Source organism: Triturus cristatus, chromosome 7, assembly GCF_964204655.1.
Source record: "Triturus cristatus chromosome 7, aTriCri1.1, whole genome shotgun sequence".
In the NCBI taxonomy this organism is placed as follows: domain Eukaryota; kingdom Metazoa; phylum Chordata; class Amphibia; order Caudata; family Salamandridae; genus Triturus; species Triturus cristatus.
In genome coordinates, this window is record NC_140590.1 from 1,608,187,544 (window position 1) to 1,608,203,193 (window position 15,650).

Genomic DNA, 15,650 nt, shown 5'->3' on the forward strand with positions numbered 1-15,650 from the left:
CTTAAAAGACCACTGTTTGAAGTCACCCCACTTCAAAGGCCTTTTTGGGTATAAATAGTGGGTCTCTGACCCCCTAAGATCAGACACCTCTGGACCTACTACTCAGAAGAACAGCTGTGCTGCTCAAAAGACTCCTTTCTGGACTGCTGACCTAGAAGGCCTGCTTTTCTCTTGTGCTGCCCTGCTGCCTTCTGCTCTCTGACTCTGCTGAAAGCTGGAATCTTCTTTTCCATCCAGGTGTGCTCCAAAGACTTGTTGGCTTGCCTTCTGTTGCTTGAGACTCAGGGATATTAAAGTGTTTTTATCCCTGCTCCTGTGCCTGGCTCACTGGAAGTGGACCCTAATACCTGCATCATGAAAATCAATGCATGTCTTGTCTGCATGTAGCAGAACTTGTGCATCGACCCGGTTGCTGGAGTAGAATTGGAGCATCACTCTCGGAACTAACGCATCTCTGTGAGAGCCCCGACTCATCAGAAGCTCGCATTGTCGCATCTTGTAGCGATCGATGCATCCCCTCAACTGCGCGGAGAACCCCAGCGCATCGCACTCCAGAATCAACGCATCGGGGGCCAGCGTCTCGTCTATGTAACCGACGCATCGCCCTGATTGCGGGATCAACATTAATGCATCACTTGACTGCGCCTCACGCCTCGCTGTTGTGACCAGGATAAGGTAGTTTGTTCACCGGGACTTGTGTGGGTCCTGTAGCTGGTATACGCTACATCGCAGTTAGCCAGAACGTTTGACGGTGACCCGGTCCAGCGTGACCTCAAGTAACCCCTAAAGCGCTATTTGCTTCTAAGCACTAGATCTCATTTTATTATTTAAAAATTTGTATCTCAACTTCTACATATTGGATGTCTGTTGTTTTGGTCTTGTTTTATTTATAAAGTCATACTTTATTTTTCTAATCTGCTGTGGAGTCTTTTTGTTGTGTGTTTTCTCTGGTTTACTGTTGGAGTATTACACAAATACTTTACACATTGCCTCTTAAATTAAGCCTGACTGCTCTGTACCAAGCTACCATAGGGTGATCACAGGATAATTTAGGTTTTGTAGTGACTTACCCTGACTAGGACTGTAGTTCCTGCTTGGAGAGCGCGCATACTCTGCCAACCAGAAACACCATTTCTAACAAACAATCATTTGCAAGCATACATATCCCTCCTGATGTTTTATACCTCCTTTGCCCAGGTCGCCCCAGCTGTAGTCATAGCAACCTCACCTGCACTACACCCCCTAGATCACTGATTACTCACTTTACATGAACTACAATGCCACAAAAAAAAAGAAACAAAAGAAAAGAAAAACATTGGCACACGGGTGAGACTGCGCCAATCTGCATTAAATACTGGCTTCCTTGCATTACTAGACACCATTCATAGCAGCATCACTGAGACAAGGTTGTTGCTGATGTCCAGCTCATCTATGTAAACTCCCCACAGTGCCTCGGTCCTTGCACTAGATTGTTACAATGTTACCACTTTAAACCTTAAGGAAAAGAATATTGCACAATTTAATTTAACTAAAATAAACATTTGATGTATTTTTCTTTTTTTTTAAATAAGGCTTACTAGATACTATAATCAATTCATATTATATTTATCTAACCTGTATCTGTCAATTTATACCACAGCACCCTTGAAGAGTAGGCCTTGTTTGTTCAACCTCTAATGAAGGAATAATTCAGGGCCCGCCAAATGCCTAATCAGTGGCAAGATATTGAGAGATGGTTTGGAGAGTCCTGAGAGAACCCTTATCACAGTAGAAGACCATGTACAGTTCATTGATGCTCACAGCCTGAAGCACCCTCACCCTGGAAAGTGTCCCTGTGAGAAATATGTTCAATTACATTGAAGAAAAATGTTTTCTAAGGGAAAAAGGAGATATACTTCCTTGAAGTCCTAGAGGAAATCTTCATTCACCGGAACATGTAACAATAAGTGGTAATGGCAGTAAAGATGTACCTTATTAGTGAAAAACAATAACAGATTTGGTCAAGTATGGAAGTACCATTACTTCCTGGTAGGGTCCTGGATGTGTCTGCCTGTCCAGGCAACAAGTGCAGAATTGCTCTACATGTAGGTGCATGAACACATTGTGGAAAGACATTTGGCTACTTTCTAGATGGTAACCGATCTGTCTGGAAGGTGGTTAAGAGATGCAAGGCCAGTGTGAAGAATCTAGGCTGACACAGTGGAGAGGAAACCTGGTAGGCATAGAAGTCTCCTATGTGGGCAAATGGAGGTCTGCATAAGATCAGGGTAGCACCTTTGGCAAGACCAGTCCGGAGAGATAAGAAATAATTTGTCCTAGTGCTGTTTTAAGTTGGTGCTCAAGTTCAGTAAAAGTAGGGATGGGGAAAAGCATATCGACTAACCCTGACTATGAAAAGGCAATTCCCCAAGCAGTGAGATTCTTCTGTCAAAGTGTGGACATTCAGAGCTTTCTTCTGTGTAAAAAAAATCAGTGCCCAGGTGTCACCTTGGTCAAAAGATTTAGGGCCTTAATACTAGTTCAGCGGTCCACAGGACTGCAAACCCATGATGGCGGTCCAGTGACTGCCAAACTGTGGGCCCGTCCGCAGTATTATGACTGCAGTGATCGTACGGTCACAGGACTGTCTGCACCGCCGGAATCAAGGATCCTGCTGGGCCGGCAGTATTTCACTGGCAGGAATATGCTGGCCGTACCGCAGCAGGCACGGCCGAGCATATTCCGAGTTGCCATTTCACCATCTTTTTCATGACGGTGACAGCGCCATGAAAAGGGTGGCGGAATGCCAATAAAGGGGGTAGCATGCGGGGGGCACATGTAGTGCCCCACTGTATTTGCACATCCATTTCCTGCATGGTGTGGCATGTATGCCGCACCGTGCAGGAAGGTGCAGTCGGCACTCTGGCAGCGGCCGTCTGCATGTGAGACTCTTCTATAAGCCGCACAGACCACCGCTATCAAACAACTGCAGGGCCGCCCGCCAGACAAAGATTGAAGTCCTAATCCGGCGGGCGGTAGCACCATGGCTTTGCCAGTCCTACAGCAGATGTAGGACCGCCACAGTTGTAATAAGGCCCTTAGGGAGATCTTTGTCACTTAGCATCCATTCTGATTGTTTTAAAGGTTGTTACCTCAGCTGGACTGCTTTCGGATTTTTTCAGACTCTCCAAAACTGTCCCTCATATGTTGTTTTATGATGTAGAGTCCAAATTCAAACAACTGTATTTGAAGCTGGTGCTGTGCATGTCCTCCTTTGTAAATAATAAGTTGTGAACATACATAGTCCTTACCTCTGGTCCTGACACAAAATTTAACATTTCCTAGTTAATTGAAAATTACAATACTATAAACAACAAAGAACCAAGAATTATCCCTCCAACTATCAAATTTGCTGTCCCTCCTATGCAGCAAGTGATGATACACAAGGTATCTGTATGTATCATAGTCCTATACAAAGCTTTGTTGATATGTTTTAGATTGCATGGGCCAATTCCTTTGGTTCGAATAGTTTCCTTTTCCCCTGGGAATGTTATATCTGTGTTTGTTCCACCTCTTGGACAGATCTTGAACAGACACCAGAGTGAACCTTTGAACAGATCAGTAGCATGCAGAATTTTTTTTTAGGTTGTTATTATAATGCCTCTGGCATCGACAGAGTTGTATGTCAGCTCTCCATATTTGTGGGGGGAGGTGTGGGGGTGGGAAATGAGAAAATCTGTTGCTAAGAACATTGTGCTTCCTAGCAGCAGTAGTCACATCAGAGTCGGGCATTTGATTATCCTTCACGAACTTTGAATCTGACACTGTTGCCCCGTATTTATTTCCCTGTCGCCTCTTGCCTATGTGTATCAAGGAGTGCGCGATTAAGGTATTTATCGTAAGTTCTAGAAAGCTGAGAATTAGTGCTATAATAGGTCTTGATTGATGCATGGTTCATAGTGTCTCAAATATGACAGAGGTCTCGACTACCAGACAGTAGGTATCAATATTGACCTATTGAGTTTTTGGTTTTTATGCTAGTTTCTTGAGAATGCAGACTAAGGACTAGCACAGGGTCTAGGGAGTCAAGCCTCATGAAAGATGATTGTGATGCTTCTTGAGTAACAGGCAAAGTGTCTGAAGAGGATGAGCCATGTTCTTGGCCTTCGAAGCTCCTCAAACCTATTTCAAATCAGAGCTCAGGTGAATACTACAGTGGCTTGATCCTCCTTAACAACCTTTGGAACAACCTCATGAAATGCACTCAATATTACTACTAAAACGAGCAATGCCTTTTTGGACAGACATTTCTCAATATGGAGAGGTTTCTTGATAAATGATAGTTCTTTGAAGTTCTTTGAAGCTTTCAATTACATTTAAAAAAGTCTTCAACATTGAGCATGCCTAGCAGTCTCAACTGTTCCTTTCATGGTCAGAGGATGGAGCACCCCATGTCCATTCTTGTGCAAACGACCCTAAAGGCGTAGGGCCAGATCAGTTTCCTAAATCTCCCTGTTTGGCAATATAACAAACCACCTATCTGTCCCTGAGTCTTCTGTAGAATATCTTGTGACAGGTGTTGTAGTCCTTTATTCGTCTGAGAATCTGGAAGGCAGACCACACGCATAATAGAGTCTTCCTTCTTGTACAGTTTTCAAAAACAGGAAAGACCCATGGCAAGAAGAGTGGGCATAGAGACTTGAATAACAGAAGAAGAGGGAGATACGTCCCGTGAAATCAAGAAAAATAACTCTTCTATTGACAAAGTTTAAAAAAAGTCCAGAGACCGCTAAAAATGCTAAAAACCTTAGCTTTCAGATAAAATGAAAGCACCAGAGTTCTTGGATTCTTGCTCCGGCAGTAGATAAAATACAAATTGACTGACTACCTCCCTGTAATCCATTAAGGAAATGTGTAGTAAAAGTGGCAGAGTCTGTTTTCCACTTTGTACAGTATGAGTATAGGAGCACCATTCCCTGTTTTCCCTCTCCTTTAAAACCAATGTGCTAGGGTAGTGATTTGACTGGATGGATTATGTGTTTTAAGACATAAAACGTTGCTAGCAGTATATTTATTTTGTTGTTAAATATATGTAACCTACAAAATATGTATAAAATTATATTTTAAGATTCAAAATACATCTAGATATATTCTACTATTTATCAATATCAAAGCTAATCGGAAACTGAAGAAACAGGTATATGTAAATGCACCCATTGCTTACACCACAGTATGGTCAAGGTAAACTACTGAAGAATTGAAATGAAGATTAAAGCACTTTATACTAGATTAGTTTAAAAATGCATCACATGTACATTGCTGATTGAACATACCCCCAGGGGATGTGTTAGATGCCTGATTAAGAACAGTCAACTTCAAGCTCGCATTTTATGGCCCATTAATAAATATACTGTCACCCTTCTGGCATACCTCAGCTCATTCCCGACATCAGCTTGGCTACCGTGCTGTTTAGTGCACAGGTGGGTTTGTGTTTAATTTTTCTTTGCACATTTTAGGTTTGTACAAGAATTCATAGTATTATCTTGAATGTTCGTACCTTGTCTTTTGATACACTGATGATGATGTGTTCCTTTCCATTTGCCAAGAGATGAGTCACACAAGCCATGTGACCTTTCATTACCGCAACTGGACTTGTGGTGACAAATGGGTTCCATACTCTAATAATGGGATCAATTCCTCCAGTCACTAACATTAGGAGAAACATTATAAAAAGAATGTAAGCAACAAACAACGTATGTAGGCATACCTAATCAGCAGACAGCCAACAGCAAATGATGTATTAAAGTAAAATACTTGTGTTCAATGAAAAACATAAAAAATCACATATTCAAAAGGTCACTAGAATTAGAGCTAGTAGACCAAAAGGAAGCACAGAATTATACATGAACTCCATTTTGATCAATTATATTTGGAGATTTTATTTGTAAGTGTAGGTGGAAGGACACAGCAGATAACTGCAATGAACACAACTCAATTTTTTAGAATTGCAGTTGTTTAAAGGGAATCTCAATTGACTTCAAACATCTACCAATCAGTTTTCCCACCAATCTAACATGAACTATCCAAACGGTTAAATCTTGTATGAGCTATGAACCAAAAGACTGGGGATTTTCTTCAAAGAACTTCACAAAACTTTCTTATACCTGAAATTGCAATTTCTCTAGCCTATGCTATGAAATGAATCATAATTGATTCAAAGACTTTTGGAGTGTTATACTGAATCTACTAAACCTGCTTTTCTCAGATTCCTCAATTTTTTTTTTAACACAAACTTTATTGCATTTTATTGCTATGCGATACTTCTGTCATATCATAATCTGAGATCAAGACATTGACAATTACAGTGGACGACAGAGCATTATCCTGCAGCGTAACCGATGGACCATTCACCAGTCTTGACATACAGTGTAATATAGCAAATCAAAACAATGCAAACTAACACCTCCCTCCCACCCCTGGCCCTTAAACTGACTACGTCATCTATCAAAAGATCCGTGTGTGGGAAGCTGTGTGTATCAGGGTGTATGTAATCTTTGTGAGAACTGTGTGTGCAGAGGGAAACAACCTTGGCATTCTAGCTGTGGAGGGGGGAGCCGGGCTGCTCACCCTGAAGAAGTGTCCATAAATGCGTTTGTTAATATTGAAAAATTTGATGTCGATATGAATGACGATACATTCATGTATAAAAATAAAATTGCATCTTTAGTGATGAATTAACCCATTGTGAACTCAACATCATCCCTGTCTCAGAAATACGTAGTTAGGCAGGCCCTGAGACCGAGGTCCGAGGTCACTGATTGACAGATCACAGGTGGGGTGGCACGTATTCAGCAGACAAATGCGCGAACAGGAAATCCTAGATCGATTGATCCGATAGATAGGTGCAGCAACACCACAATGGTCCAGGGAGATTGGCCACAATAAAGCACACGTGGCTGGAGGGGTGCTTGCATTCCCAAAACACCATAAAGTCAGATGCCACATGATGCCACATGAAGGTAGGAACACTAAGCCAACCAAGACACAGCACACACAGTACACATAGTGATCACGCACTCTCCATGCTAGACATCAGGACACATTACCCACTGGCCACCTTGGGTCAATTCAAGGTTGAGGCCCACCTGAATTCGTCATCCAACACCTTAATTTTTGGCTCCAAAGACAGAGGTTCACATTCCTTATCAAAAAAGGATCACCAGAAACATTTTATTGCCATCAACAAAGTGAATGAAAGTCTATGTTAGACTGATTGTAAATTGAAACAGTCCTCAGACTGTCACTGTGCTCCCTCAATTTGATTAAACAAACTGTTCCTGTTTTGCCAAACGCCTCTTGTCTCTTATATTTTCAAGCTTATTTTATGTTCAAGCAACATTTTGGTGAGCCAGTCAGGAGCTGATTGGTACCTCGAACCCGACCACAGACAAAGGAAAGGGACCCCGCCCATATGGATTCACAGTTGCACAACAAGGAAGGTGAGCAGACACCACAATTAATTGGAAGTCCTGCTGAATCCGTGGGGCAGTGGTCCGTCCTGAAGCAGCCGTCACAGAAGGTAAGAAACTACATCAGAAGCCTAGTAAAGCATTTGGTGTATGGCAAACTAAGGATAAGCATAAAAAGATATTCAGAGCACCCTGCCACTGACAGAAATCTAGTAGTAAGGAGAAACAAGGGTACCCCATATGTGAACCTGGGGTGGTAAAATGTTTTAGGAAAACAATGGTTCTGGTGTGGCCAAAAGGTCCAATGTAAAGTGACCCTGTGGGGGGCACAAGTATGTGACAATAACCGTGACGTGAAAAGTGAGGGTGATATTAAAATAAAGACATTTCATTGACAACAATAGGTGGAACACCTCCAATTTTTTTTAACAGAGTGTAAGGCGTTCCTGTTGTAGGGGATCAACGGCTTTTCGATCTCAATTACTCGAGATCATCTTCAGGACATACAGTAGGTGAGCAAGCTAAATCTAAAATTAGGAGGAGGGGAAACGGGATAGTAAATATAATATAGTCTGATCCCTGGTAATTAATACATAAATTATAATTCTGTCACTATGTGAATATGGTGCTCCCAGTGGGCAATTATGCCTAGTCAAGTCACTTATTTACAACATGCAGACATTGGCCCACTTATTTATATCAGATTTAAGCCATTCAGTTTATGGTTTATAAGGTTAGTTAAAAGATAAAAATTGAAAAAATTAATACATAAAGAAAAGAGGTGCCAGAGAGAAAGATTTGGGCAGGACGCGCACAAGGTGTGAAGGGAGGGCATACACAATTAGCAAATTGAATAGAGCCACGATTTAGGAAAATGCGTGCGTGAATAATTCTACTGCTAGCAGCAAGTGTACAAGGTGTGGAGTACTCAACTTACTGGGTCAGGTCTGGGGAATGAAAGAATGAAAACCCGCAGAGCTGCGGTGTTTAGAATGAAAACTTCTAAGGTTCGTCCAAGATTACTGTAAACAGAGGAGTGATGCGGGAGGTCAGAGCACGGATGGTAGTAGTGCATACTGTAATCTAGCAACCTCTTTTTTCACGTAACGCTTATTGCCACCTACTTGTGTGAGCACCTGAATACTATTGTTTTGTAAATAAATAACAGTCATAAACTGACCTACATGTCCCTCTGCATATTACTTACCGCTCCCAAAAATACTAACATACACCTTCAGCCCTAAACATAGTGCCCTCCCCGCCCCCGGGTCACTTTCGATTGGTATTTTGGCCACACCAGAACCATTGTTTTCCTAAAACACTGACAGAAATCTGGCATATTACCTATTTTATATGTCCTGACTGAGTCGTTGCAAAGCGGCCTAGGAGGCAATCCCGCGAAATTCACCTTTTTTCAATGCTAGGAAAGATAAACATTTATTGTATATATTGTCAGAGCTGACACCTCAATCTTATTTTTCAGTCTAAAAGGGTTTCTCATGCCACCAGTTGGAGAGGTGTTGGTCGCTTGGACTACTGGGCCTAACACAAATGGTACACTTTTTCCACTGAGCATGACACAGCCGGTATGCTAGACCGCTGGTGCGATTCGGACATTTAGGGACTTGGGAGATCAAGTGTAACTTGTGTTTGGCCAAGAGGGGCCTGTGGTTCCCCTTTTTTCTGTGAACTATTGCTATTATCTTTGTCCCAGCGCCGATATTGACAGACTATCAGGCTCACTTAGTCCCATGAACCACGCAGAGCTTGCCCTGGTCACAGGATAGCATGTGCTACGAGCGGGCTAGGAATTTTTTTGACAAAGTCATAATTTTTTCTCTGACAGTTTATTTGGTGTTTGTCGCTTGGACCGATGGAAGTGATACAGATTTTATACTTAGCCTCTGGGTGTGATACAGGGTGCAATTGTTGATGTGTGATTTTGTGGTGCTGTTAAATTACTGCAAACTATATTTTGTGGTAAGTATTGTGTTTTAGTCAATTACCCAATGTTTCGTATGACGATGCTGCTATTTTTCACCAACTGTAATTGATGCCAAAAGTCAATTTCCTTTGGATACTGTTTTTGACATATTGCACTTTTTCTACGTGCAACCCCTCATATGCATTGTTATTTGTGTTTATGAAATGTTCCTGTTGAATTATTGATGCATCTGTACACAGCACCGAGCCTCGTAGTTACATAATTAGAAGCAGTAAACACAGTGTATATGTGCCTCACGATTCAGATCAAGACCAGAGAATCCCAAAAACAAAGCAGCTCAGGTATCTTGTTCTCTAAAACTACCAAACTTATCATGGGAACACCATTAAAACACATGCAAACCCAGTTCCCAACACAGGGTAAAAAAACTTAATAAGGCTTGCCAAGAAAGGCACACACACACGAAGGCACACACATTTCCCTGGCCAAGCGAGGGAACTTTCAGCACTAACATACTTGAACAAATGAGAACCTACATACAAACCAAATACACAGGTAAAAAAAAAAAGATAAGAAATAGGCATTATTAAAACTATGGGCCATCTTCGAGGAGTTCCAGATTGACAGTCCTGCATTACAGATAGAAAATAAGGTGTCCGCACCTCCCCCACCATATGCAGGTATGGAGGTGCTCTGGACCGCACTCCCACATTATGATACTCAAATCCGCCAGTTGAAGAAGTCAGCGGGCCCCCCGCTGAACAATGAGCAGTTAGGCCCAGACATGAGAAACTAACAGGCCAGCAGGCCCAAGCAGTCACAGAGCAACCCCAGTCCAATGCAAGGACTCCCAAAAGTTTGACCCCCCCCCCATTCGTAGCACCCGACACAGAGAACTACAGCAATGCAGAGAACATGCACCCTCACTCATTTAGGTGAGCACATACAAGTGACAGGGAACTGTGTAGCAGTTTCAGAGAGTAATACAGCTAGCAGGAGTGAGGAAGGGGGCCCCAGTCCCCTGGGATCTGATGAGGGTGAGACTACAGGATTTTCCCCATCAACCAAGGAAGAAAGACAGGAGCTAATGGTCGAAGTAGGAGGAGCACACAACAACACCCGACTCGTACTGTCAACCACTAGCCGACCTGAGGAAGAACCAGTACTCATAACACTTGCGAACAATATACCCTACAACTTTGTAATGGACAAAGGAGAAGCAAAGTCATGCCTAAGGGAAGGGATGGTCCCCTTATCGAAAGACACCATGGTTATAAAGGGATTCTTGGGTACGATGTCAAGGACCCCCTCACAAAACCCCTTTAACTAAGGGCAGGAAGGATTCTAGTGAGAGGATAGTTATGATATTCTAACCTCATTCACCAAATAAACTATTAGGACGAGATCTGTTAGCCAAATTTGGAAGACAATTTGTTTATTGACAATGGTACCATGGCCTGCTCTTCCCCAGGAGCTCCTAACCTAGGATCCATAGATGAATAAAAAACTCATCACAAGTATACCAACAAAGACACCACCTACCAAGCAGACCACCTTCACTGAGGCACTGTTGCCATATATGAGAAGACTCCTGGGTAGTGGCGAACTCATTGAGCAGTGGGCATGTTGCACGCACCATCTCCCAGTTGAGACAGCTAAACAAAAAAAAAATTGCAACTGATAGGGTAGGTAAGGAGGAAGAGAGTTACGATTACGCTACATGCCCGTCCACTGGGTCCTCTGGGACAAAGTGAGAAAAGGGGGTAAGGCATGTAGGGGCAATGGCCGTACAGGCTGGATCCCATACACCTTTTGAAACATCGAGCTCAGGCAATCCTGCCGTCATGGCACCTCCACGCACCTGGGTGCAGCAGAAACGAGGTTGCCTGGTCAATGAGGTGAGTCCACCCTACTTAACGACCTCTTTTCGCTGTCAAGTACGATACCTGAATGCATAGATATCATAAAGAATGCTGCGCATAAGGGAGACAGAAGCCCACCATGAGGAAATATCTCCACTAATCGCAGGGAACGGAAGGCTGAAAATGAGACGAGCATGCAGACATACACAACCTCCGCTTTGCGACCCACAAGGACGATCCCCAAACAGGAGCAAGCCCAGAGACACACTGCTAAATTGGTCCAACACAAATTGAAAAAGACCGCCCCAGGGGGGGCGGGGGAGCACTTTGGCTGCGTACGTGCAAATGGTACCAGCCTTAAAGGGGGCTCCACTGCAAAACCTCAGAGGGCTTTAACCTAGCTATAGCGGCAGAGGCCAGGGAGGTTGGCAGAAACCAGAGCTTAGGGAAAGTGACGATTACCACAAGAAGGGCCACCTGGAAGGCCAAATCCAGTTAAAAGCATACCACAAACAGAGATCGATGGGCCGGGGTCAGCTTCCATAAAATCCTAATCCACAAAACCAAGCCCAGGGAAATCCGAATACACCTTACATTCAACCACAGGGAGGACAGTCAGCCGCCGCACCCCTGCAACAGGGATCAGGTAGCGGACAAACATGTGGAAACAGCAACCGTAAACAAGGAACTCAGCCCAACAGGGACTAGGGCCATAGCCTCGGCATGGAGAGGTAACTGTCTGGGGAGGTAATGCCTTTACACAAACACAGAATCCAACTGCGCAGTAAGATAAAGCCGCAGAATAAAATACCACCCATTCAACCACATCCCAAGAATTAACTGTACAAAAGCCAAAATAGGGACCAATAAGACATTACAAACTTTCATTTGCATCTAGGGATTTAAGGCTGCTATATGTGTTCTGCCGATCGGGTATTCTCACTAAAGTCCGCCATTAAGGGTGCCTGCAGGAGCCAAGGCCCCACTTTGCTGCAGATCCCCTAGGGTGTGGCCAGCCAGCCACGTCCCAGAGGTGGGGCAGTTTGAAAAGGGGGCGGGTGGCTCCCAGACCAAATACTTAAAAAGCAAGCACCCAGGGCCCCCCACTCAAAGTCAAATGGGACAGGTTCCAATAACCAGGTCAATAGGTACTCATTCTCAAGCATTCGGCGGGGACCCTATGTTTCCTGTATGACGTGTAGTTCCAACAGCACCCACAAAAACTAAAAGCCGTCACCCAGTTGGAGGCCCCTTCCAGTTTTAAAACGAAGCTGTCCGCAAGTGCAGGATCTAGTATTCCCGTACGTCTGGTACAGTAAAGATCCCACAACCGCCACAGCACACGTACAAGAGTAAATCAGTTACAAGGCGCCCGCATATCGCCGAGTCGGTTGAACGATTTATCAGTTTGACGGACATTCCAGAGTTGTGAGGCAGTACCAGGTCAGCCATCACCCTAGGCAGAGTTCGGCAAGGGTTACTGGCCTTTGCATCGGGCTTCCCACGTTCTTATGATCTTGGCAATGTTTTCTGCTCTTTTTTTCAGGTTTTTCGAATAGCCAAAGTCTGGTTACCGTGCCAAACCCCTTTACAATAAGCGTCAGGAGCATGCCCACTAGTTGGAAGTTCCTAGCCCTAAGCCAAGAACCACAGATGCAAGCACGACTGAGAAGACATGGTCCGAGGGAGAGGGGAGGCTGCAGGGTTCATCACAGCTCCAGACGAAGAGTAGGACACAGAATGCGCTCACCCCAGTGTCAGGCCGAGCATGTTACAAACAAACCAGGCCTAACATACACCATCTGGAAAAAGCAGTAAGCCACGACCTTGAACACTTTAAGACGGCAAAAAGGGGTGCATGGAAGTCACAGAACGACCTTTCGACCACCTATGCCTCATGTTAAGTGAGATAGCAGCTTGCACAAGATCTAGAGTAGCGCCTAAAACTCAACAAAAGTAGCGCCAAGTTAGCCCAAAAAGAGAAGCTTCTAGAGAAAGGGTGGAACGAAGAGATCTGGCGCCACAAGGGAGGGGCACGTTGTACACCGCATGCAGAGAAAGACATGATCTCAGGGTCACTTTGAAACCACTAACAACACTTAACAGAGACACGCCCCCTCCTTGTACTGTCACACGCACATGTAGGTTGAAAAGTTATCCACACCGATGGCAGCCCCAGGCACACATCTGGAGAGACAGGGTCTTGGGAAACTGGCGACACCAATATAAACCTAGATAAAAACGGATAGAGCCATCCCTTTAATCACAAGAACACTCCCTAAAACACTAATCTGAGAACTCAGTTAGGTACAAGGACTCATAAAATAGATTATTCCCCCTGATCACCCATAAGCAGGGGTGTGGAATTTAATAAAATATCTACTTGTCCATGGGGCAGGTTGCTTCATACATCTACTTGTCCTGTAACAAAATCCACTTGTCCCTTTTGTGCCATGTAATGGGGTGACAAATTATGGCAGCAATCTCATTATATAAGAGCTCCGAAATAGCCTCTCGGATTATGCCAGGGCTCCTTCCATAGTAGAGTTCAAATACTAGCAATTCCCTTATGTTGCCACGTTTCTGCAGATCTACATACTGGCGCTGAAGCATCAGTTCCATGGTTGGAATGTCTTACTAACTTGCATGTTGTAAGGGGTTTTCACCAACTCTTCTCTAATCTTTTCCCATACTGAGAAATTTTGGAAATTTACTCCTGACAATGGCAGACATAAAACTTCTTCCAGGGTTGGGTATAAAGTGGTTGGAGGGAAAGTGAACTTGCAAATACTCAGATTTTCACATGAGCAAATTTACACCTGCATATTTGCTCATGCTAAAATGCAGTTCACAAATATTTTACTATTTCTTGGCCTACTTATGTAAAGTCTACTGAATTCTTGAAATTCGTATATCTGCACTTAATGCAAGGACATGAGTGCACTTTGAGACTTTATTTAATAATTGAGCCCCTAATTAGGGCTGGCGTTAACCATGACATTTTGTGTGTATTAAAATTCTGTCAGTCGGTTAACTTCACTGTGAATGACAGCATTCTGTTCTTTCACAAGGAGCATAATCGATACTTTGTTCAGTGCCAGGAACTACTGTGTGCTTTTTGAGACCAAAACAATTTTTGCCTTTGCCAATGTTTGTTAAAATGATAAGGGCCGGTAGCTCCCACACCAATAAGGTTTTACAAAAAAATGCCAAAACAAAACACGCAATGACAAAATCAAAAGGCTGACCAACAATTTCAAACCTATTGGCTTTACTAATTTTTGTTTATTTTTATGTCTTCCATAATCTTATTAATCTTATTAAAACTGGTTACACTGATTTTCCTTTATGAATATTTTTAGGAAATATTAGTAACACATTTTACTAGATTATGCTGCAGGAAAACCGTACCAAAAATGTTACAGTAGTTTAGCAAAATGTTTTTGCATTTTTTTGTGAACCTTTTATTTTGAGAGCAAAGAATAATCAATCTTGCTTTCATGCTTCAGCATATATTTGCATCTAATCAGAGAGCATTCTGGGAGCAGTATGCATAGCCTCATATTGCTAAACATGGAAAATGTGTGTAATCATTTGTATACTGGAACCACTGTCAGTAGTACAGTCTGAGCTTACCACATGTACTTAGATCGCTTACCCTAATAATAAAGGTTTTACATTAATAAACCATAAATACAAGTTTGAACAGCCTTAACACATGGACACAAATATTACCTGAATTGCAGGCAAAGCCTTTCCCTAATCCATAATATTGTACTGTAAACTGGCAGTCAAAGGGCTTGTGATGTAGGGGTCCCCATACAGGGCTGAAGGGAATAGCTCCTTGCTAGCAACCTTTGGGGAATTTTCTGGCCTCTATATCAATGCCAACAAGTCATGCAACTTTCCCTTCACTGGTGCCCAAATGGGCCCCACCCTGCTGGTTAGGGACACGGGTATCCAGGTGGCGTCACAGACATTCCGCTATCTTTGCATTCACATATATTGTGAGCCACAGGACCTGCTGGAAGGCAACCTAATAAGAGCAATTTATTCACTTAAATTTCAGGTGGCTTTTTGGATTACATTGCCCATATTGGTGGCAGACCGCCTGTCACTGGCAAGGATGATTATGTTACTATGCCTCTTATAATATTTTGTGAACCTGCCAGAGGTGGTGCCCGCATGGGTGTTCCGGTTGTTAAATACCCTGCTGGTGGAGCTCGCCTTGGGCCCTGGTTAATACAGGGTCAGTCTGGCTAAATTTCAACTGCCGACGGACGAAGGTGGCATGGGGAACCCTGACTTTAATCCTACTGTCTAGCAGCTGCAGTGGTTATCCTATTGGTTGGCCAGGCACAATCTGTCAGAAATGGGATACTCGCTGGAACGGAT

At 43.3% G+C, this 15,650-nt stretch overlaps 1 protein-coding gene across 1 annotated transcript in view; it reads right to left on the reverse strand.

Moving 5' to 3' along the window:
• The window catches only part of EFCAB8 (EF-hand calcium binding domain 8), a 3,172,177-nt gene that overhangs the window by 2,189,058 nt on the left and 967,469 nt on the right, over positions 1-15,650 (reverse strand). Inside the window, exon 13 of the mRNA XM_085615170.1 lies at positions 5,537-5,685. Coding sequence (XP_085471296.1) covers positions 5,537-5,685 — 149 coding nt within the window. The remainder of the gene's footprint in view (positions 1-5,536; positions 5,686-15,650) is intronic.